The following is a 22,748-nucleotide window of genomic DNA, read 5'->3' on the forward strand; positions in this document are numbered from 1 at the left end:
CATAGATTACGTGGGCATTGATGCATTAAAATGCACAGTGCGTGCATGCCTTCATATCACTTGTATAGAGATCAAACAGTGAAGCATAATAAGAATGATTTTTGTGTGTCTCAAATGAATTCCTGAATGATTCTTGCGTGTGTTTCAAATGAATTCCCGAATGAGATCATTCAGGCACGAATGAGAAGTAGGAGGCTGAGAAGTGGAATGTGCGCAAACTAGGGCAGGCAGGGGAAGATAGGCGTCCACGGCGTCAGAAGTCTATTACGGGGAGCCCGAAGGCGCGCCCGCTCCTCTGCACCGGGTCCACTAGAGGCTGCCGTATTATTGTTAGGGTCTAAAAATAGCTAGAGAGCTATTCGGTAATTACAGCACCACTCCATCCACTCCCGTGATGGAACATGGCCTTTCCACTGTCAAGAGGACTTCTTTTGTTTACTGGATTACTTGACAAATTTCATTAACGAAAAGATATTAGTCGCATCTGACAGGTTATTTTTAATACGCATTTTGTAATATATGTACAATATATACTAAAGTAAATTACATGTATATATTCTAGGAAACAAAATGGTCTCCCAAATGCATAAACATTAAATCATGTGTAGAAGAAATCATATTCGGGAACTTGTTGCGTCATTTTCTAATACAATTTTGTGCGTAATGTGTTACCAAAGTGTTACTGCCTGACACGTAAAGCGCCCGATCACAGAGCATTAAGGTAAAATACTGCAGTTATACCAGTAGAGGGCAGTCCAGCACAATGGAAAAATGCGTGAGCTCTACAAATATCCTGCTTCAAGCGGTGTCACCATCGCTCGTTTCGGATTTTTTTTTTTCAAATGTCTATGCACAATCCCTGCAGTTTTTATTTATATTGCTGGAAACATTATATTTCGGTACACTTGCGGTAAATTATTCTAAAATGCCGAGGCAAACAAATTTCATACTCTGATTTGTGGGCCCAAACCAATGTTGATTTTCAGTACAATCATACAGGCCTAACTTTATTTGAAAATATCTACTTTACCATATTAAAAACTTTTTCTGAATTTGCGTTGCAAATAATGTTACTTTATGTGGGATTTTTAAGTGACAATATCTACCCAAAGTCGTAGGTCGGTGTTTGAGGTGGTTTTTCTGGAGCAGTGAGCTATTTTTGTCTGTGAGGTTACTGGTGTGGCATTTAATCAACGTGCTCATACGATACTATAGTAACCAAAAAATAGTAACCAAAGTCAAATTCCACAATGCAAGAGCAACTACATATGCAAGGCCTATGTAACTTAAACTTAACTAATAGCTCAGAGTTGTTAAAATCTTATCTAGCTCTGATTTAAAGGAACCCAGGGTTTTAGCTTGCACTACACTAGCAGGAAGAAGTGCTTCCTCAGATTCATTTTAAAATGTTATTCTGCTAATTTCCACTTATGGCCACGAGTTCTAGTATTTAAACTACTATGGAAATAGCCATTTGGCTGAACAGCATCCTGACCTGTTAGAATCTTATATATTTGGATCATGTCCCCCCTTAACCTTCTTTGCTTAAGGCTAAACAGATTCAGCTCAGCTAACCTCTCCTCGTAAGACATTCCTCTAAGACCAGGAATCATTCTCGGAGCCCTATGTTGCACCTTTTCCAAGGCAGCAATGTCCTTCTTAAGGTAAGGTGACCAAACCTGCACACAATATTCTAGGTGGAGTCTTACGAGGGAATTGTATAATCTTAGCATCACCTCTCTTGACTTAAACTCCACACATCCAAAGATGTAACCCAACATCCTACTGGTCATTTTTATTGCTTCCCCACACTGGCGAGAGTGACATAGAAGCCTCAACATACACACCGAGGTCTTTCTCATAATCAGTTCGTAATCAGATTATTTAGCTGAGTCAGGAAATGGGCATCTTTAATCACTTAATCAGAATAAAAAACTGTGAAATAGTTCCAAAAACTTTCTTAAAATAGGCATACCAGCTTATGTGTCAGTTCAGTCCTGTATTAACGCTTTTAACGACGATAATGAACACATAATGAGTGAACGCGATTAGGTAGCCTAGCGTTTATTAATCCCAGAGAGACGATGACTTCCGTGTTTATTTGAAACACTTAAATACATATATCGTAAGCTTTCTTTTTTACTTTTGGGTTCTTCTTGGGTTGAATATGCTTGTCATCTATGCCCCAAAAGCGAAACCTTTGCCAAGCATGAGTCGGGATCCGCATTAGCAAACTTAACCAGCTAATTCGGAAATTAAAGAAAGAAAGAAGAACTATAGCTGCCAAAATGGGCGTCTGGAAACGGCTTAAACTTTCGCGCACCAACCGTTTCCTGCTGAAGCTTTATGGGGACACGGACATCGTTGCAACAAAAAAACGACAGAGAAATTAGCTGTTGAAAAGCGCTGCTTCGGATCCGGCAAAGTAGCCCTTAGTGATGCAACGTGTGCCACCCCTCGGAGCACCTCAGCCCGCGTCAGTCCGGGGAGAGGAAGGCTCTGTGCGGCTGCCGGCTGTCGCTCCGCCCTCCGCCAGCCTCGCCTCCCGGAGACTATCCCGTTAGCTACTTCACTCGGCGATGCATATTTACCCCAGTGCCGCAAGACTGCTCCGCAAAATTAGAGAAGAGGGCCGGGAAGAAAGAAAAATATGTAAAGTTATTTACTCTGACGTCAATTAGTGCACAAAATGGCGAGACAGGCGCGGATAAAATAGCTGTTTGTTTGCAGAACAATATTGTTAAGAACTACAATTTCTTCATGTGGGACCGATGAGACAACTGGAAACGCAACGATCTTGGCTGTTTTAAAAAAATGATTGCGATCGGCAACAATTTGTAAGCGGCAACTTTTTGTATAATTTTTTCCAGCTACTCAGTTGGAGGCATCATGTTTCTCGATGGAAAGTAATGAGGTCGCGTCTCGGCATCGCGTTCAATCCGAACCGCACTGCAACTTCTTCCGTCGCGTTGGACAGTTACAAATAAAGAAAACCGACACAATGTTTTTCCTGTAACTGCAACATGGCAGTCCTTTAAGACTGTACCCGAACTACCGTCGGATGTATAGCTACATTGCCTGGACTCATTTTAAGGGATGTTATCCATGGATGCAAATAGGAGAAATATTATTACCCTTAGGTAACACTACTTGTTTAGCAAGCTAATGTACTTCGATCAAAACCTAAACATGTATGATAATCGTCCAATATAGCAAAGCAATAGCCTTCACCGCAAATAATATCGGGTGTTTCATTTCATTTGCATTATATTTAACCTGTACGTATATTTATTTAATCATGGCTGTGAGGTCAAGAAGACCCTGGATGAGCGTTATTGTCGGGGTGTTCCTTGGATTTACTGCGGCGTCTTGGCTCATTGTTCCCCGGGTCTTGGAAATCAGTGGCAAGAGGAGAAAATCTAATATGTGCTCCTACTACGGTAATGCCGGGAGCGTGGGTAAAGTGCGGGATATGGAGGAGAGCACGGCGAGCAGCAATGCGTGGCAGAAGGACAGGAGCCCCATGTCCAGCCAGGAGGCGAGCGAGGAGGAGGGGGAAAGCATGCACAGATCCAGCAACGACAGCGGGCATGGAGGAGATCCCTTCCCGCAGCCCAGGAATTTCCTATACGTCGGTGTCATGACGGCCAAAAAGTACCTGGATTCACGGGCCGTGGCTGCCCATAGGACGTGGACCAGAACCATCCCCGGGAAGGTGGAGTTCTTCTCCAGCGAGAGATCAGAAACGGTGCCGCTGCCCGTCTCCTTACCCGTGGTGTCCCTGCCGGGGGTGGACGATTCCTACCCTCCGCAGAAGAAGTCGTTCATGATGCTGAAGTACATGCACGACCATTACCTGGATAAGTACGAGTGGTTCATGCGGGCGGATGACGATGTCTATATCCGAGGTGAATGGCTGGCTTTCGCTTGGGGTTAATGTCGGAAGTCGGTCTTATGGGGGGGTGGGGGGGTGAGTATTGTCGGTCGTCTGACAAGTGTAGGTAACTTTGTCGGCGGTGACATTCCCATACCCAGGCGTGACACCCGCCCAGCCGCACACTCCCGTTAGCACTCAGCGATCAGCCATCCCAGGCATCTTTAACAAAACTCATATTCCTAATATGGTAACTTCACGTCTCTCTGCACCGAAACCTTAATCTGGTTTTGTGTTTCACGGTTTACAGTGGTTACTTTAGATAAGTTTCTATCACGAATTTCCACTAAAGCCCCGATCCAGTCAGTCGGCCATAGTATTTGTTAAAAGCCCAAGCACTACATTTAAGTATCTAGCATTTAGTGTACAGTTTTATATGTGAGTACCAAAGTTGTGACCGTGGGTATCCGACCTTAATGAAACTGACGGGATAGTGTAACTTTTATCCATAGTCTGACTTGGACCTTCATACATTTCTAAATTTAATAAAATTCTTTATATTTTCACAAAACTGAGATAGTTAGAGATCGTTAATAAGAATACTAGGCATGTTAGGTCTGCACGCGTATAATAATCGAAGAGGAATACAATAGGCATACAGATATTCCATAAATCTGCCTGTCAGCCTAGTACATAAAGCGACGTTTTTGAGGGGTGTTCCGTTGCCTTGTATCAAAGATGCCGATTGAAACTCCATGTCGGCATCCTGGGTGGATCAGGTCAGGGGTGACAGAAAGCCAATTTTAGCGATGTTACCCGAGGAAGTCACGTGGAGCAGCGTTATGTGGTCTGATTAGTGGGTGTCCGCGTTAAACTTCACACTTCCATCCACCCTGTGATGCTCTCAGGACTTCCGGAGGTTCCCCTAAAGGGCTAACAGACCCAGTGATTATTCTGATAAATTGTATGTGCCTTTGTACCATACAAGCTCTCCTCACTGTTTCCTAAAGGAAGCAAACAAATGAACAAATTCTTAATGATACACAAATCAATACAAGAGCATTTTATGAACATGGCTAATCATGCTATTGATCTGCTTCATTGCTTGGTAGGAATGAAAAGAAACAAATGTGATTTCACAAGGGAAAAAGAGCCTCTAAGTATAATTCTGACAGTTTGTTAATTTTGGACTGTAAACTGAAGGTATAAATGTGCAAAGTTTGTACCAGACTGAAGTTCTAGATCTTTGTTTTTCATTAATTGACTTTTCAAATGGCTTTTAGAATTGGCAGTTTACTTAAGAAATGCTTCAGCTTTTAGTGCATGGTGGGGAAATTAACAATGGCAACATTATTTCAAAAGGGAAAAAAAAGAGTTTTTATGCATAATTTTAATGTTTTGTTCATTTCAGACTGTAAGATTAAGTTATAGAAGTGCAAAATGTGTTCCAAATTGTAGTTCGATATCTTTGTTTTTGATGCATTCACTTCACAATTGACTTCCGGAATTTCCAGTTCACTAAAAAGCCTCATTTAAATACTAAAAATTGTGATGTGATAAGTGATGTGGACGTGTGTGTGTGTGCGTGAGCTTCCCCTCATCACTGCCTCCCGTGTGACTGCAGGGGACAAACTGGAGAGCTTCCTGCGGTCTCTGAACAGCACAAAGCCGCTCTACTTGGGCCAGACGGGCCTGGGCACCACCGAGGAGCTGGGCAAGCTGGCCCTCGAACCAGGGGAGAATTTTTGCATGGGGGGGCCGGGCATGATCTTCAGCAGGGAGGTTCTGCGGAGGATGGTGCCCCACATCGGAGCCTGTCTGCGGGAGATGTACACCACCCATGAGGACGTGGAGGTGGGACGCTGCGTACGGAGGTTCGGGGGCACCCAGTGCGTCTGGTCCTACGAGGTAAGGGGGTGGGGACAGGTTTGTTTGGGGGCTTTTGGTCCTCAATGCAGCTTGTTGCTTTGATTTATTGATCTGGGATGTCTGATATTTTTTTGAATTGGTCTTTTGATACGTCTGCAGCAGTGTAGTCAAGTGGTCCGGAGATTCTGAAACCTGGTTGGTTGCAAACCAGCATGGTCGTGTGTCCCTACCTGAACCCCCCTCCTCCCCATAGCAGTCCTCCCTCTCCTCATCCACTTCCACTAACATTTTCACATCCATCGTGATTTATTCATTCTGTGAAAGTGCATTGTATTTTATTTTATTTTTTTTCCTGGGGACAATATGTCTCGTCCAGTGAGATATGATGATTCTTTTCTCTTATGGGCTGTAAGACAAGTAGTACTGTTTGCCTGTAACTACATTTCCAGGCACTTTATTTTAATGAGCAATAAAGCAATGGCAAATAGATATGACGCCGTAAATAAATAAGCAAATTAACCAAATTTCTAAAAAAAAAAAAATCTGGAACGTATGTCATGCACAGGGAATTTTTATACATTTGCATTTTGTTTATATAGTAATCACCCACATGTCAAATTGTCAAAAACATTGATACTCCAGTGAAAATATACTTCTTGTGACTTGTTTTTTCATTCATAACAACTAGAGCAACAAAACAAATTCCCACTGCTCATCTAAAGCTATTTTCTGTTGATAAAAAAAATCATGCTTCTTAAAGTTATGTAATTGCAAGCAAAAGGGTAGGGGTACAGTTCTGATTTATTTTAATATAAATTATGCAGGAGCTGCTTGGTAAATATAGTCTATGTATTAAATCTGAGTTTAATGTTTACTACCTTTTATATTACTCATTGGGGGGTAGTCCTGATATGTGTACAGAATTTTCCTTTAAGTGACAAACTTAGTCATACTTTAATAGTTCATAGTTTTAGATCATAAACTAATAATGTTAATTCTTAGTGGTTTGCAGAAAATTCATTGCAGCATCACCTTCTTGAATGTGACAGTTTTGTATAATCTGAAACGCAATTTCATGATTTTATTATAAGACACGGTGAAACTGGCACTCGGTTTAACAATGGTATTCGTGTGTGGGAATCTCTGGGAGTCGTGTATATATTTCCAATATTGTCTCATTCACCATTTCAGGCCATTGTGGTGAACTTCCTTTTTGTGGCTGCTGGAATAGAGATGAGATCCATATCAAGTTACAAATTACAGACATTTGACTCTGATGGTAACTTGACAGTTTTAGCTGTCAAACATAGTGAAATGCAGGGTGCTGCATGCAGATATTAGTGGGTTAGGACTATGTGCTCATGATTGGAAGGTTGCTGGTTCAAATCCCGGGTATCTAGGGTGATTTCACCATTGGGCCCCTGAGCGAGGCCCTTAGCCCCCAGTTACTCCAGGGACCATCTGACTTTGTTTCTCAGCTGTACATCATTTTGGATAAAAGGGTCTGCTAAATAGGTAAATGTAAGCTGTGCTTTACACTGTTGCTCCTCACAGCAAAACTGCCTGATGATGCCTTATTAGTTTGGCTCATTAAACTCTTATTGTGTTATAAGACCAGTACAATATTGCGTTTTCATGTTAACTTCGTAATTCTCCGGCAGGTTTCATGTTTATAAGTCTTTGTTTCATCACTTCTGGATGAATTGTCTGCAGTAACAAAATCCAAGAGCAAAAGATTTCTGCAGAGTGTGGTAAAGCGTCTGAGAATTTGGAATTGGGAGGCTTATGGTAAAGGCTGCGTGGAGACAAGGGCCTCCTGGGAAATATAAGAGGTGAAAAAGATTTTAAAGGGGCCGAGGGAATCCGTAGAGTTAAGCGTCGTTTCTGTTAGCCTCGCTTCACTGAATTTCACGCAGTGAGTCGGTATGTCAATGTCCGCGTCATCAGCTTCCTATAGCAATGACCCATGGAGATGCGTGGTGCAGCAAGCGGTACATATATCTATACTTGTCATCTGAAAGGCATGTACTTCCTTGCAGGGAATTGCTTTTGGACCACTGACAGTGTCCATAACTTTCTTTAGTGTCTAGAATCTGAAATAGGTCAGCCTAGTGAAAGTATCTGCTAATGTAAATAAGTTATGATGTTTGCCCAAAAAGCATATATCGTACTTTATACACATGCTAAGCAGAGAAGTGGCACTAACTGCAGTCGCAGCTGTGGCACTGACAGGCCACAGAATTCTGGACACCAGTTTAATTGATCAAATTAACTACAACGCACCATGATTGAACTGGGTGGTGTGATTTTAATCTCAGCAGTAGCTACGTACCTTAACATGATCTTTAGCTGTTATTGCAACCGTCCTATTTTCTTGAGATGGTTTATTTATTGGGAGTATAGCATCTGAGCCAGTTCCCATCCCAGTGTCACATTACAACAGTTCAGGTACAAAGGATAGAGTGTGTGACTCAGGAAGTAAAGTTTAATACAGACGAAAGTTCGTAAGTAATGCGTGACATCGGTAAACGGGGTAGCCTGAAAGTAAACACACCCGTGTCGGTTTTCGCTCGCCTGGAGAACCCATGCCAGCTTTGTTACACGGCGCATTTCCTGGCAGGGACTCCGATCCGGTGGCAAGCGGGCCTCGTGGCCTGGCGGCGCTTTCAAAATAGCGCAACTGACAATTACGTAGAACAGCGTGCGTGACGTCAGCACCTTTCGGCTACGCTTTAGGTGGATCCTTCCCTTGATGGTCTGCCATCAGTGGGAAAAAAAAACATGACTTATCGTGTTGTTTTTAGGTATGAGCAGACAATGCGTCTGTGAGCATTGCTGCACCCGATGCATCTGGCCTGCACTGTAGGTACATGGACGTCTCTTATTTGTAGGCCCTTGGAAAGTATATAAGTGCTCGTTTCATTCTGCTCCCATAATTCCAGTGATAAAACTTGCCACACGGCCAGTGCCTAAGAAGCTTACCTGCAGCTGTAATACTACAAGGCCCAGAATTTCACTCCAGATTTAGAGCAGTATTGTACACATACGTAAGGTAAAAATGTAACACATGTAGAGAGTGCTAATACTCGGAAGCCTTACGATGCCTTCTGTTTTTTATTCTATTTTATTCTATTTTTCTATTTTAGGCATCTATTCCTTCTATTTTTCTTTTTATTTATAGTAAAAACGTTACAGGCAAAATAGAACTTATTCTCTTCCATTCGATATATTGCATTCTTTGAGTTTGTGGTATATGCGCTAAACGCATAACAGCATCTAATGAAATACTTTTGCAAATGCCGATAAAATACCTGCACGCTGCTTCTCAGAAGGCTTCCGCATCTGCAGGCCTGCACCAGACAGTACAGTTGGGTGCCTTTGGCTCTTTGATGTGGTGGGTGTTATTTTTAGGTGCGGAAATAACAGAAAACCCCAGTGAAGCAGGGTGAGTACAATGGGTATGTCCTTCATAAAGGAACCTTTTATTTTTTTGTTACTTATAATGCAGACAGTACAGTTAGAAAGGAACCACGTTTTTTGTCATAAAATGGAAGCTCAAGCACTGATACTATTCAGCAAATATCTGATTAATCTTGAATGTGAAATTAAATGTGTAAAACAAATGCGATGTTAGAATCTTGACCGGATGATCGTAAAAGATAAACACTTCCATTTTGAAAATGATTATTAATTAGCTGTTAAATAACAGATATGTTTTAAAACTACAGAATGTATCTCTTTGATCATATGCTTTTTTCCTCCAGCAAACTATCTTACTTAGTTTAAACGTAGCATGAACTATTTGTAAACAACATTTCTGCAGATACCGATTGCTTTCACCATTACATTCATCTTTTTCTATTTATTTCATTTTTTAACAAATTTTTTTCTTAGCTCTTGGCGTGTTATCCATCGTGCGTGTCATCACTCTGTGATTTTTAACAACCACCAAGAAGAAGTTAAAAACTGTACGCATAAACTTTTGCTGCCTCTTTGTTTCCTAAAACGATTTTTCTAGTTTTTGCCTGCATATAGAGCACAGCTATACGGGTAAATACTGTGTGAAGCCTCCTTCCTGCGCAGCGCTATGTGGCTAATCAGGTGCCTTTACTCAGGCCTTAGCTGTAGCCAGTTTGCTAACTCCTGTCCTAAGCTGAATCTGGAATAGTGGTGATTCAGCGGATGGAGGAACCCTACCTGTCCTTGGAGGTTTAAAGCTCCCCTCAATGGAAATTAAATACTCTGTCGTTTTCTTTGTACAGGCTTACACTTTTTTCACACCCTGTTCGTTCCTGTCCCATGGCTTTTCATTGAAATGTAGGTTTAGGGACCTGACATTAAATTCATTCTTGGCCAGTTTTAATTTTGATGCATTATTGTATTAGTTGAACTCGCTGGAGCTCCCAAAAAATAAAATTACTTTCATGCTCTATAACACTTAATCTGCATATTGATTAAAAAGAAATCCTGTCAGTTTCCCTTAGGCTGTTCCCGTACTTTACATCATTCTCGTTTTTAGATGGACTTTCGCGACAGTTTGTTCAGGATTACACTTTTTGGTGCACTGTAATATTTATATTTTAATGGCTGTGATGTTTTATTCATTGTACAGTTCTGATATGGGGGACTGTGGGATTTGGCATTTCATTGATTGAGTGATTGATTGATTGATTGATTGATTGGCTTGAGGTTCTGTAAACGGCAACTTTGGTCTTTTTGGGTAACTATAGTTAGGTTCAGCACTTAATCATGTCAGGGGAGACTATGAGCTAGCTCAGGGTATGGAAATTAATAATTATTTCAATTAAAAAGACCTGGATTTCACTTAAGCACTGATTTCTTGCTGTCTGCTGATTGGTCAGTCTCCTATAATCATGCGTGTGTCACTAATGTTAATGTAAACAGCTGGATGAGGCTCTCAGTCAAGGAAACAAACCAGTCAAAGCATAAGAAACTGAAATAATTAGCTAAGCGCAGGAGCCTTGCAGTTTTAAAGTAGTTTGTAAAAGCTGAAGTAGCTGATAGTGTGCTTCCTGAAATGGATTAGGAGGTCACCCTAACTATTGCAGTGTTCCTCAAAACCTGTGAAATGAAAACTAAAAGTGAAGCGTGCATGAGCCCAACACTATGCAGCTGAGGACCACTTTCATTAACTTGCTACATGAGGCAATTCATCTGTATGAAAGGTGCTTGTCCCAATCCTACAGCAATGCTTGTCTGCTTGTTAACGGCAAAATTGATACCGTAAATTCGGGAGTGGCGGGTCTGCCTGCTCATTAGGATTAACTGAGCCGCCCGGAGTCAGAAAATGGATCGAAACACATTTCTGCATGGGCTGAAACTTTTTATTATTAAAAAATGACTGTTGCACATATTTACGGTGTAAGAGAGTGTCCTGGGTTAATCGATAAGCACAGCATTTATATACCATCGCTGACAGATGCGTGCCAAGGATTTTATTGGAAGCCAGGCCTCATTTTTCAAGAATCGTAATTTTAATAGCTGCAGTGACTCTTAGGTTTTATTTTATATAAAATATCAGCTACATTAGTGCTGCTCAACCAAGTTCTCCATGACCCCCAGAGGGGGCAGAACCACGGTCCGCCGGGGGTCCCCGAGGACGGGGCCGAGATACACTGAGCTATATTTATTTGTCGAGCTGCAAGATTTCTCTGCGAAGACAAATGAATGAACTTTGGAGTTTATGTAAATAATGGAGTCTAATGAGCCTAACGCAAACGTGGAGGGTGAGATTGTTAGTGTGATGTTTATATTTCTGGTTTTGAACACGGACATTGTAACTTCTTGTCTTCTGCAGCACGGAGGAAGTTTGCATGAGTCACTGTGCAAATGTGAGCATTTCACCAGGCACCACACAAATTGTGCCGTGAGATTTTACTTTAAAATGAATGCATTCTAGGAAGGTGATTATGCTGTTTACGAATCTATTTTAGGTATATATATATCTGCATTTAGACGTGCGGCTTTTAATTAAAAATCAATTTATTGTCAGATGGTAAAAGAGATGAAGTAGATAAATAATATGTATAAAACCGATGTAAGGGCAAAAGCTGTATTTTAAAAACGTTAAATCTCTCCGCCTCTCTGCTTCTGCATTGACTGCAGTTCTTGTTCCCACAGCGGCTGTCATGGGCTGTGGGAGCCGTATTATTATTTTACATTGTAAGCTAATCTTTCCAGAGTATTAGCAGACATCAGCCAGTGCAAATAAAGCTGATTTAATTGCCATGTCTCTGGTTTTGTGCGTAACTGCAGACAGACTGAGATGCCTCATTATAAAGAGGGTGATGGCCTTTGGGATCATGACTTTAGGTTTTCCAGGTTAATTCCTCTTAGGGAAACAGCTTTCGTTGACTAAGGACATATCCTATTACGTAAACTGATGCTATCTAAACCCCCAAACAAATAAATTGCTCAAAATAAAGACCTTGTATAATATATCAGTTGAATATCCATTGAAGACAATATTCTGTATTTTATATATTGATAACTACTTTGTTTTTACATGTAGTGTTTGTATTACCTCTATTGCCATTTTATATATAGCCTAAAAGCACTGATAATAATATGTATAACTTTCATAATTGACATCCTTTAGTGAGAACATAAGAACATAAGAGGAGAGGAGGCCAAGAATCAGTTATAGATGTAGCTCATGCTGCCTTACTCTTGCTGGGTTGTGGGCTTCAAGTCCGGTTTTGGCTCGGTTCTGCCTTTGTTGAATGCATGCGTTCTGCGGGTTTTGCTTAGCTTTCCTTATTCCATGTTCCCACCACGGGACTGAGACACACTATTTAGGGCAAATGATTGCCCCAAATTGCCTTTAATCATCGTGTATGTGAGTATATGCATGTTTGCATCGAAGCAAACACCCCACAGCTTCCTGGAGCGGCACTGAATCGCCACAGCTATAATTAGATTAATGAAAATGGACTTATTAAATTGAAGAGTCATTTTCATTAGTGGAGAGTTATGCGTTTATATGTTTGGTTCTAATTAAGACCCCAGAGGAAACACCGTTATTATAATTTATAGTTTTATAACAGACATGACATCTACAGAGATACTTATTTCATGTCATCCTGTTTGTAATTTAATTTATTTACTTAATGTAATTGTATTTCTTTGGAAATTTGCCAAGGTCTCGCCTTTTTAGTACACAGCTTTTCCTTAATTCAGTTCATTTATTAATACAGAAGCTGCTGTATTTCAGGGAGAAAAAAAACATTTGAAATGAATAAGCATTTGAGAGGATGCCTTTGGGGTGATCCATTTTCTAATGTAGTCAAGCAGAATGTGATTCCCGGTGTTGTCTTGTTATCAAAGCAGTTTTGTTTGTTTTCTTAATCACTTCCAAGTAATTGTTATAGATTTTGAAATCCATCCTTTCAGTACATTTTGCTGGTTTGATCTTAATCATATGAGGCAGAGAATTCTGCATAGCGTCACGGGATAATCTGACATTTAAAATCATATCTGCGTAGGTGGGCGTCATGACTGTAAGCGAGAGAGTGACAGGTAACTTGTGAAAACAGGGATAGGTCTGTTTAACGCTGAATTTTTAACAAAAAAAAAAAAACGGTTCAGTGTGGACTTGCTGTTGGAACGGCGGAGAACCGGACATGATTACTTCCAGATTGGTTGTTTTGGGGGGAAAAGAATAATGCAAATGAAATTGTCTGAAGAAAACATCCATTGAATGTTAAGCAGTGAAGTGAAATTTTATGGCTGCTAATGAGCCCTGTCATGGATCGGTGCCCCACCCTGGATTATTCTCTGCCCTCCACCCATAGTTTCTGGGATAGACTCTGGACCCCAGTAACCCTGTATAGGGCAAACGGGTATAGAAAATGCATGGATGGATGGATGGATTGCTGAATACATACCCTTCATTCACATCACCCCCCCAGCCCATTATTAGTGCTGCTCTTGCTCCAGTTTCCCAAACTTCTAAGCCAATTACCCTGACGGCCCAGTTCTGCATATCTGCACAACCTCTCTGATTACTGTGGCCTCCGTGTCATGTGAACGTCATCAACGCTGTTATTGTCGAGTTGGACTCTGAAGGACTGCGCATGATTTGCTGACCATGTCCCCAAGAGGAAATTACCCCCTTTCTCAGCACACTATGTGTATGTTTAAAATAACAGCGATATGGACAGGGGGGCACGGTGGGGATTCTGCAGGAGTCGTTGGATATTCAGGCCAGTAGCATTGTTGTGTTACCTGGATAACATTTCTGATGTAATCTCCAGCTTTATGATCACATGACTGTTCTGTCCAGCTTCATGATCACATGACTGTTCTGTCCAGCTTCATGATCACATGATTGTTCTGTCCAGCTGTCACATGACTCAAACTATTCTTGGATGTGCAGCAGCTTGAACTGTACATTATTTGGTACTGACGTAGTTCAGTTAATCTCAGATGAGTACATTTTTTGAATGATTTTTTATGTATGATTAGTATGATTTTTGAAATGATTTTTTTTTATGAAGAGGACATCGTATTAGGTGATAAGCTGCTGAATGATAATGAGCTAAATGTATTTATGTCAGCTGCCTGTAATAAATTGGTGGGAAAGTTACCACAGGCGTCTTTATTGTTTTGTAGTGGTGCTATTTTTACTGGCATTGAAAATAAATAAACTAACAAATATAATGGCTGGCCATCCATCCATCCATCCATCCATCCATCCATCTATCTATCTATCTATCTATCTATCTATCTATCTATCTATCTATTTTTCCTGGTCATAGGGGGGCTGTAGCCTTTTCCAGGCAGTATAGGGCATGGGGAGGGGGGTTGTTTATGTTTCTTAAACAGAAGATGAATTGCATTAGAAATCAATGAAAAAATGATAATTGCAAGGTTAAGTGTAATAATATCCTTGATAAAACCTGGAAATATCACATTATTCTGTTATCCAGAAGACATCTAGAACCATTTAATATAAGTATATTCATAGCATATATAAATCATATTTCAATTTTAGGAGTAGAAATTCTGTGGAATATGTTAAGCCGGTAATGGCCTCGTCCAGGGTGTATCCTGCCTTATGCCCTGTACTGCCTGGGACAGACTCCAGGCCCCCTGCCACCCTGACCAGTATAAGCAGTTGGAAGATGGATGAATGAATGATTGGGCAGTCATTCTTCTTGCATTATTTCTCATATATTTCTCATATATCCCTTGATGGTTTGGGGGAGGGGCTCCACCACTCGTCATGTGGTTTAATCGGTACAGCCATCACACTTATGGTACATTTAGGCTCTCTTCCAGCATAGATTAATGGACATTGCAAATAACAAGAACGCCAGCATTCACAACATTTCAGGTTTTCCTGACTGGCAGTTAAACTGCTGTTTTGGAGGACAGGTGTGATCCTACGACTCATATCAATCCGCTGTGCCCTAAAATGCCACTGAAAGATCAGCATCTGTACTCTGGTGCGTGCTCTAAATCGGCCCGCTCAATCATGTGTGTACTTCAGTTCATGCCCTGCTGACCCCGGAAACTGCCAGAAAGGTGATAAGTCTTGGTGCCAGGAGCTGTGCTGTTTTCCAGCACTACCACTTATAAGGCCTGCATTGTTTTTACCCTCCACGCAGTCCTGTTTTGCATAAATGTCTAAATAAAGTGTAGCTGTCGCGGCCCGAGGCACAATAAGCGTGCCGTCTGAGTTTTCATCGTGAAATAAAATCTGGACGATCTTCTCAGACAAGTCTTGTGTCCCCAGATAATTAAAATCCTGTTACTTGCTTGGCAGTTACACTTTCGCACATTATTTACCAATTTGTGCTTAGCTGGTGACGTAACCCTGGGCAACATGCACATTTTCTTGCGGTCGTAATCTGCATTTCACTGGGTGACATTCAACCGTAGCCTATTATAGCGTCTTTAATTAGGGCATGATGACCTCCAGAAATCGTTTGCAATTGAGCCATCAGAGATTTTATTGCAGAACAATGAAAACATTTTCGACAAGGATTGTTTCTCGTTCAGTTTGTTCAGTTTTGCTTATAAGCTAAGTGCTGCTAGTTAATTGAAAACCTCAGCATGGTGGCTTTGGTTGTTTTGTGCTCTGTAACACTCTGTAGCATTAGTAGATAATGTACATTGAATGAACCTTTTGCCGTAGTCAGCCCTTGTTGCTTGGATGTTTGCACCTTATCGATCTCCCATGGGGGTCGATAACGTTTATCTGTCTATATGTCTGTAGATCTCAGGACTGACGGGCAGCTGTATCTGGAAGCGACTGGAGGCCTGGCTTACAGCTGAATGGCACAGCACACAATGAACTTCTACACACATGTGACTGGCATTTCGAAGTTCCATTTGCGTTCTGAAATGATCCCGCATTAAGGAATTGTGTTCAGTGGTGTGAATTACCAGCTGCTTCCTGAAGCTGGTGAAATTCCTGATTTTTGGGAGATACGGTCTATGTGAGAAGCACCATCTGAGGGTGATTATCTGTGGCGTGATGCAGAGGAAGCCTGTCGGCCATCGTGCAGGCGGAAAGTTCCGGTTAGAGCCTCCCTCTATCTGGTTTGCAGTCCGTCAGGAAAACACCTGTAGGGGATTTAGGCCTTTAGCTTTGATGCTGCAAGTGTAGCCCTGATCCCAGGAGACTTAGCGACAGAGGCTTCCCATGCCCTGGTGGAGACTGCTGATTGGTCAATGATAGATCGCCAGTGGAGACTAGTGATTGGCTGATGACAGACTACTGGTGGAACCCGCTTATTGGCTACTAAGGGCCACTGATGGATACCTGTGATTGGCCAATGATGAGCCACTGAAAAATTGCATTATATTTTATAGACAAATGGATCACAGGCAAACTTTACATCTTTGGTTTTGTGTTCTTTTTATGGGTGTTTCAGTTATAAAAAGGGTTCTTAAAAACTATTAAGCACTTTTTGTACCATTTCAATCTTTATGAGTCGACTGAAACTGAGAATTCTATAGCATGTTGCATTGTAATAATCATACTTATAGTTATTAGCAGTCAAAATAATACTTTGTACCTACTTATACAATATAATTGTACACATAACCATTCCGTTCATAATGCCTATTGCACCCCATGGCCCTGACCAGGAAAACCGGCTGGATGGATGGATGGGTGGGTGGGTGGTTTTTGAAGGACTTATGCAGAACTTTACAAGTGAGATTTGATACTCTGACCTAAGCTTTATGGAAATATTCAGCAATATGTGTTAGGGATGTCAGGTGTCTTTATTTTGCCCCTGATCCAGAGCCCTATTTGAGTTTTATTACTTGTCTGTATTTCCCCCCGAAAATAGCATTTGTGTTTTTGAGAGAGTTTCTCTCTGTAGCCCTAATCCCTCTGTACCTCTGGTATGTTCTATAATCTCTGCATTGTATCTACCAAGCCTCTCTGCTTTCTCCCTGCAAGGTATCGGGCGACGCTCCTAACCTGGCACCCATGATCTTCAGAATCGAGCATTTAAATAGCATTAGGGCAGGCAGGAATTATTCAGAGATGCTGGTGTGTGGGGCAGGTCCCGCTCAGCCATCTCCAGTGAAAAACAGAGGGGTGCCGACATCTGCTCCCAAACGCCCCTTGTTTCTCTGGCCGAGTCGCACTGGAATGTTCCAGCAAAGGTTTGTGTCTCAATTATCATCTTTTTCGTGACAAAGCACAACAGTCCCACTCGATCCATGAGGCTCCATGCCAGGACTAATCAGGGCAAAGGACTGCCTTTGACTGGATCCTTTTTTCATTCTGCATTTTGTGATTGGCAGAACATCACATCCGTCAGTCTATGAAAAATTGTTTGCACACTATTTATACCGATCCCTTCTGCAGTATTTTTTATACAGTAATACTGTTGTAAAAGTGAAATGATAGTGTTGAGTACACAAGGTTTTCATCTCAGCAGACAAATCTCAGTAAAGGGACCTGAAATCATAAGTTTGTAAGGTTTCTTGTCTGCAGTCTGCTGCCTTTAATATGACATGGGTCTATAGTCAACTTTGCTATAGACTTTGTGAATAAAAATCCTCGTACTTTTCCATTATGGTAAACCTTTGTTTTAGATCATATGATTAAGGCAGGAGTGGGGGTGGTGAGTGGCCTTTGCAGATGTGATCAGAAGGTTGCTGGTTCAAATCTTGCCCTTGGCAGTGTACTTGCGTGTCTGTTGAAATCCTGAGCAAGGCCTTTCACTCCCTCCCCACCAAAATGCTCCAGGAGTACCAGATAAATGGCCTGACCCTGCACCTTATGGGAGTTTTCCTTACAAAAAAATCTCCTTAGGGCAGAAGGAAAAATTATTGGTTCACAGAGAGTTCAGCTTGTAGAGGAGATGTGTCTAAGCAACTGGAGGAGGTGGGACCAACCAATCAGATGTTTTGGTCCTGCCTCCTCTAGTTACTAGGACTAATCTCCTCTACAGTCTTATTGGTTCAGAAAGATAACCAATCATTTTTCTTTCTGCCCTCAGAACATTTTTGTGTAAGTCAAACTCCCACAAGCAACCATGCACTCATACCCCAAGCTTTGCTCTGAACTATGTATGTCTCACAGGAGAGCAGGATGATATGTGAAAAGAATGCTTGCAATGTACTTGAGCAAATGGCCATTTCATTTAAGTTCAGCTGGGCTTTTCTCTTTGATTAGCCTTGTCGATTGTCAGTTTTTGATTTGGACATTGGGCTGTGCCTTAGATCTGCTGCACTTGGGTTAGCCTTTTGTACTGTCTGCTGTGACACTCAGTGACTGAATGGAATACTAAGGATTCCACAGGTACTGTAAGGAGCTTGAGATTATACTGGGTGATTGGCACAGCCGGGGAATCCCTCCAGATGTCAGCCAGGAAATGATGTCATTGTCTGGGGCAGGTATGCAGGAACACAAGTGCTTAATGAAGACCCCTGAACAGGTTACTGGCCCTAATAGAAATATTTGTCTTGTGCTCAAAATTATACAGTCCAAAAAACATTAACATACCATAAATAAGTAACACAGATCTGACCCAGTATGAAACCCACTGATTAAGTTAGTTCACTAATACATTTGTTGATTCTAGACTAAACTAGTCTTAATCCAAGGGTAATCCCAGTAATCTGCTTCCAGTAACTGGATCACTTCTTTTCGGTCATGTGTCCCCACCAGTATCCCTTGCACTCCCAGTCTGCATCACCAGGCATACAACCTAAGACTCATGTAATGTGTCATTTGTACATTGTGAGTATGAAATCTCATATTGTCAGATTGTGAGGGAATCATTCTCATTTTGTTCACGTCTGCAGGTTGGGTTTTGCTTTTCAGGGTTTTTATTTAAATTCCCTGCATATTTCCATGTGAACCACACACTCTCAGAGCCGGGCTGCGGAGATGCGAGCGAGCAGAGACTCACACACTAAGCCCCTGTGCCTCACAGTATGATGCATGCGTAAAAAAACAGTCATTACCTGGGAGGAAGCTAATCACATAACCTTGGTGCGCCTCACCGTGCCTCTGATAAGGATTAATTTAGTAACCATGCAATCCAGAAGCTTCTATCCGTCAGGAAAAAATCTATTCCTGTCCACTTGAAAGAGTGAGCCGTGTTGTCCTCAGAAATTCGGTACCGGCGGTGCCAAAAACATGTCCTTGAGGCTCGGGGCGATTTTTCTGGACGTCACCCACGCGCCTGCCGTCCTGAACTGTGGATTTATTCAGAGGTGTGTGGCAGCCTTATGATTTATGGTGCTGGGTGGGAGGGAGAGGCCTGCATGCTAATGAGGGCCTCCCCCCCACTGCTGACTGAGAGGCCCCTTTGTGCGGCCCACCGTTAAGGAGGACGTGGGTTTCTTTTTTTTGGTCCCCTGGGGGAGAGCATTTCGACCATGGCACGTTTCCTGTAAATTTGATTTCATTTAAGAAGCGGCAACGTCATGAAGAGAAACGGTGGAGACATTGGTTTGCTGTTACGGTGACATGGTTAACATGACACACCTGCCCTCTGCGCTCGTTGGCTCCCGAGACCCCAGTGAACAGGCATCCAGAACAGGGATGTGTGTGGGGGTGGGGACACAGGGACACTGGCCACTGCTGAAGGCTGATTGGCCCCCGCCCCTGTCACTCACTGCTCCAGAACATACCATTGGCTAACGATAAAGGTGGGCAGTCTATGTGTATTATGGCCCTTTTTATGCTCCCCTTATCATTAGAGCGTGGCTTCTGCTTTCCAGGGGAAGGTACCCCATGTGGATCCTGTGGGAGGAGTGCAGAGCTGGGTAGATACCATCCGCTCAATGGCGCCATCTAATGGGGCCTTGAGGTCATTTTGGCCATGCTGATCCAATTCCTGTCACATGCAGCTAGTTCTGTGAGATACACACATCTCCCCTTTATGCAGTGATTGGGCTAGAGTTAATAGCGGTCTTAGGTTATCGCTTAGACGTACTATTGGGGCTTGCATACATTCCATAAGTATAATTAAGATTTTAAAATTATATTGAACATTTCTCGCAGGGTGTTGGGAACAGTGGGCTGTGCCTCATCATAAATCACGAGGTTGAGTACGGTCGGATCAGCCGCTTTGCTGAAGACATCTTAACGGTGTGCTGCACTTTTACGGTAACCTGTAATCTCTTGATCTGCCCATTATGCTGAGTGCTGAGTGTGGCGACCGACTGCGTGCGTCCAACGTCAGTAATGTGCTGTGCAGCTTTTTGCTGTTTAGTGATGCATTACGTATCCTAAAGAGGCAAACCTGAGAAAGAACACGTCCACTGTTGCGCTTCTTTCTCAATCGCCTGTGTCGGGAATATCTCGACGACAACCACCACAGTCTCAGAAAGAGTGATAGAGGTAACAGCTAAATGAAGGCAAAATTGATGACTGAGTGAAACATCATCATCATCATTATTATTATCGTAATTACGTTGATGACGACCCCTGGCACCCATATAGCCGACACAGCATATTCTGACTGGCTCTTCAGAGTGAAACGCTGCAGACCGCATGTTTGCCTTGCGGCTGATGGCCGTCCTGAGCATTCACCTGCGCCGTCTTAATTAAGCGTCTTTGGGGGCGGCATACAAGATTCCTACTCAAATCAGCCACCATTCGAACCTCTACAATATGAAATTAACATCAGCAAAAAGCAAGAAAGGCGAAATGCACAGCGTGACCTTGGAGGGAAGCCATGTGGTTTACAAGCTGAAGTATCTCGGGAATTCAGAAACAGAGGGAGAGTCGCAGGAAGTCAGCCTTGCGCATTCGGGCACCCAGTGCAGCAGGAGAGGCTGCTTTGGCTGTTCTTAGCATCTTCTGTGCCCCTTTAAATTATCGTGGCGTTTACGGCTGAATTGTGAGGTTGGTTGTTGCTCAGACACAGTCTCCACATTTGAGGATGGGGAGCACCAATGCTCCCCCTTCCCCCCCCAAGCTATGAAGACTACAACTCGTAAAATCTCAGCCGTGTTCCTGAGAGTAAATCCCACCCCATACTGGGGCATCCACTCTCCCCCCCCCACCTTACAACGAGAAATAAATGCTGGAAAATAATCTAATGATTTTTTTGATTTCCACTCTTCCCCCTCATTCTGGCATGTTGCAGAGTGAATAAATGATCGACACAAGCAAGCGAAAGAAATACATATGAATGAATCTGATTTGAAGCTTCCTGTATTTTCATACGTTTCAGAATGTATGAAAAGTCTCGTCAGGGTACCCCGGTGTTTTGATTCTCTGTTTTAGATTAGATAGATAGTCACATCTGCTTTGTTCCTGTTTCTGGGTTTTTGCTTTTGGTTGTACAGTTCACTGATTATTCTGAATGTTAAATGGCTTTATGGTTCTCTGACTATATTGGTTTCTGTCTTTGCTTGAAAGGTTCCCTGATTATCCACAGTGCTCTCCAGTTCTCTGCTAAAGTAGGATTTCCTCTGGTTATGTGTTGCTCTGGTTATTCAGAATGTGCCATGGTTCTGTGGTTCCCTGATTATTCTGAATAATCTCTGGTTCTAGGTTTCCTTGATAAGACTGGATTTCACGTGATCCTGTGGTTCTCCACCATTGCTGCCTTATCCTCTGGCACTGTGATGGCATATGCCGAATTCTGATTTGAGATGAATTGAAATGATTGAAATGAAGGAAACTGTAGCAGTACACCTCCCTACATTTAAGTTTAAAATCTCACTCCCTGTCTGGGGCCTTTCTGATTTAAATTGTGGTAATTGGTGGCCACACTGGAGAGCAGTTCTGCATCTTAACTGCACAAAATCCCTCCGGTGATTTCCAGCAAACGAGTACATGCACCGTGTGTAAGAGGCCTGACGTCAGATCAGCACGACCGATTCTGAAGTCTCGCTTTGCTGAGGTGAATCGTACGAAGTTCCAAACAAGTAGTACTGTTGTAGTTCTTGGTTTTATGTTCTTCTGATTGCGCTGTAATTCTGCTGTAGCCTTGTGCTGATATAACAGGTTGTACTGCCACAGAAAAACCCAAAAACTGTTTAAAAAAGAGACATGGGAACGGTATAGCTTAACGGAAAGCTGTACAACAACTTTTCTAAAGTGCAGTGTGATTTTTCAAACATGTGCTCAATAGACTATAAATCTGTTTGTATGAAAACACAACAATGTACAAATGAAGCTTAAAACGCAGAGATGAGTGTAATTTATTTAGACTTTTAGCCTTGCCTGTAAACTGCAGAAGCTAGTTAATAATATCCCAAATTACACCTTTCATGCCGTTGTTTAGCTGAACAGCATCACCTGTGATTAGAGACAAGATAATACAGTTTGTAACATCTATTTGTATGTCACCATACTGATATAACTATATTTTGCCATAAATTAGCTAGGAATGCTTTGCAGAGATGTGTTCTGGTGATGGAATTATTGGTCTAACAAGTTTCAAGGTGTAGACCAAGATCTTCAGGATATCATTCATGAAGATCAAGAATTAACACAGTATATGAAATATACTGAAATATTAATAGGGCCGATGAAAGCCGCATATCT

At 42.1% G+C, this 22,748-nt stretch overlaps 1 protein-coding gene across 1 annotated transcript in view; it reads left to right on the top strand.

Annotated features, from left to right (window-relative positions):
- The first annotated feature begins 2,501 nt into the window (after positions 1 to 2,501).
- The window catches only part of chsy3 (chondroitin sulfate synthase 3), a 95,539-nt gene continuing 75,292 nt past the window's right edge, over positions 2,502 to 22,748 (top strand). The window contains exons 1-2 of the mRNA XM_049020611.1: positions 2,502 to 3,908; positions 5,499 to 5,782. Coding sequence (XP_048876568.1) covers positions 3,194 to 3,908; positions 5,499 to 5,782 — 999 coding nt within the window. The 5' untranslated portion in view covers positions 2,502 to 3,193. The remainder of the gene's footprint in view (positions 3,909 to 5,498; positions 5,783 to 22,748) is intronic.

This window comes from Brienomyrus brachyistius, chromosome 7 (assembly GCF_023856365.1).
Source record: "Brienomyrus brachyistius isolate T26 chromosome 7, BBRACH_0.4, whole genome shotgun sequence".
NCBI lineage: Eukaryota > Metazoa > Chordata > Actinopteri > Osteoglossiformes > Mormyridae > Brienomyrus > Brienomyrus brachyistius.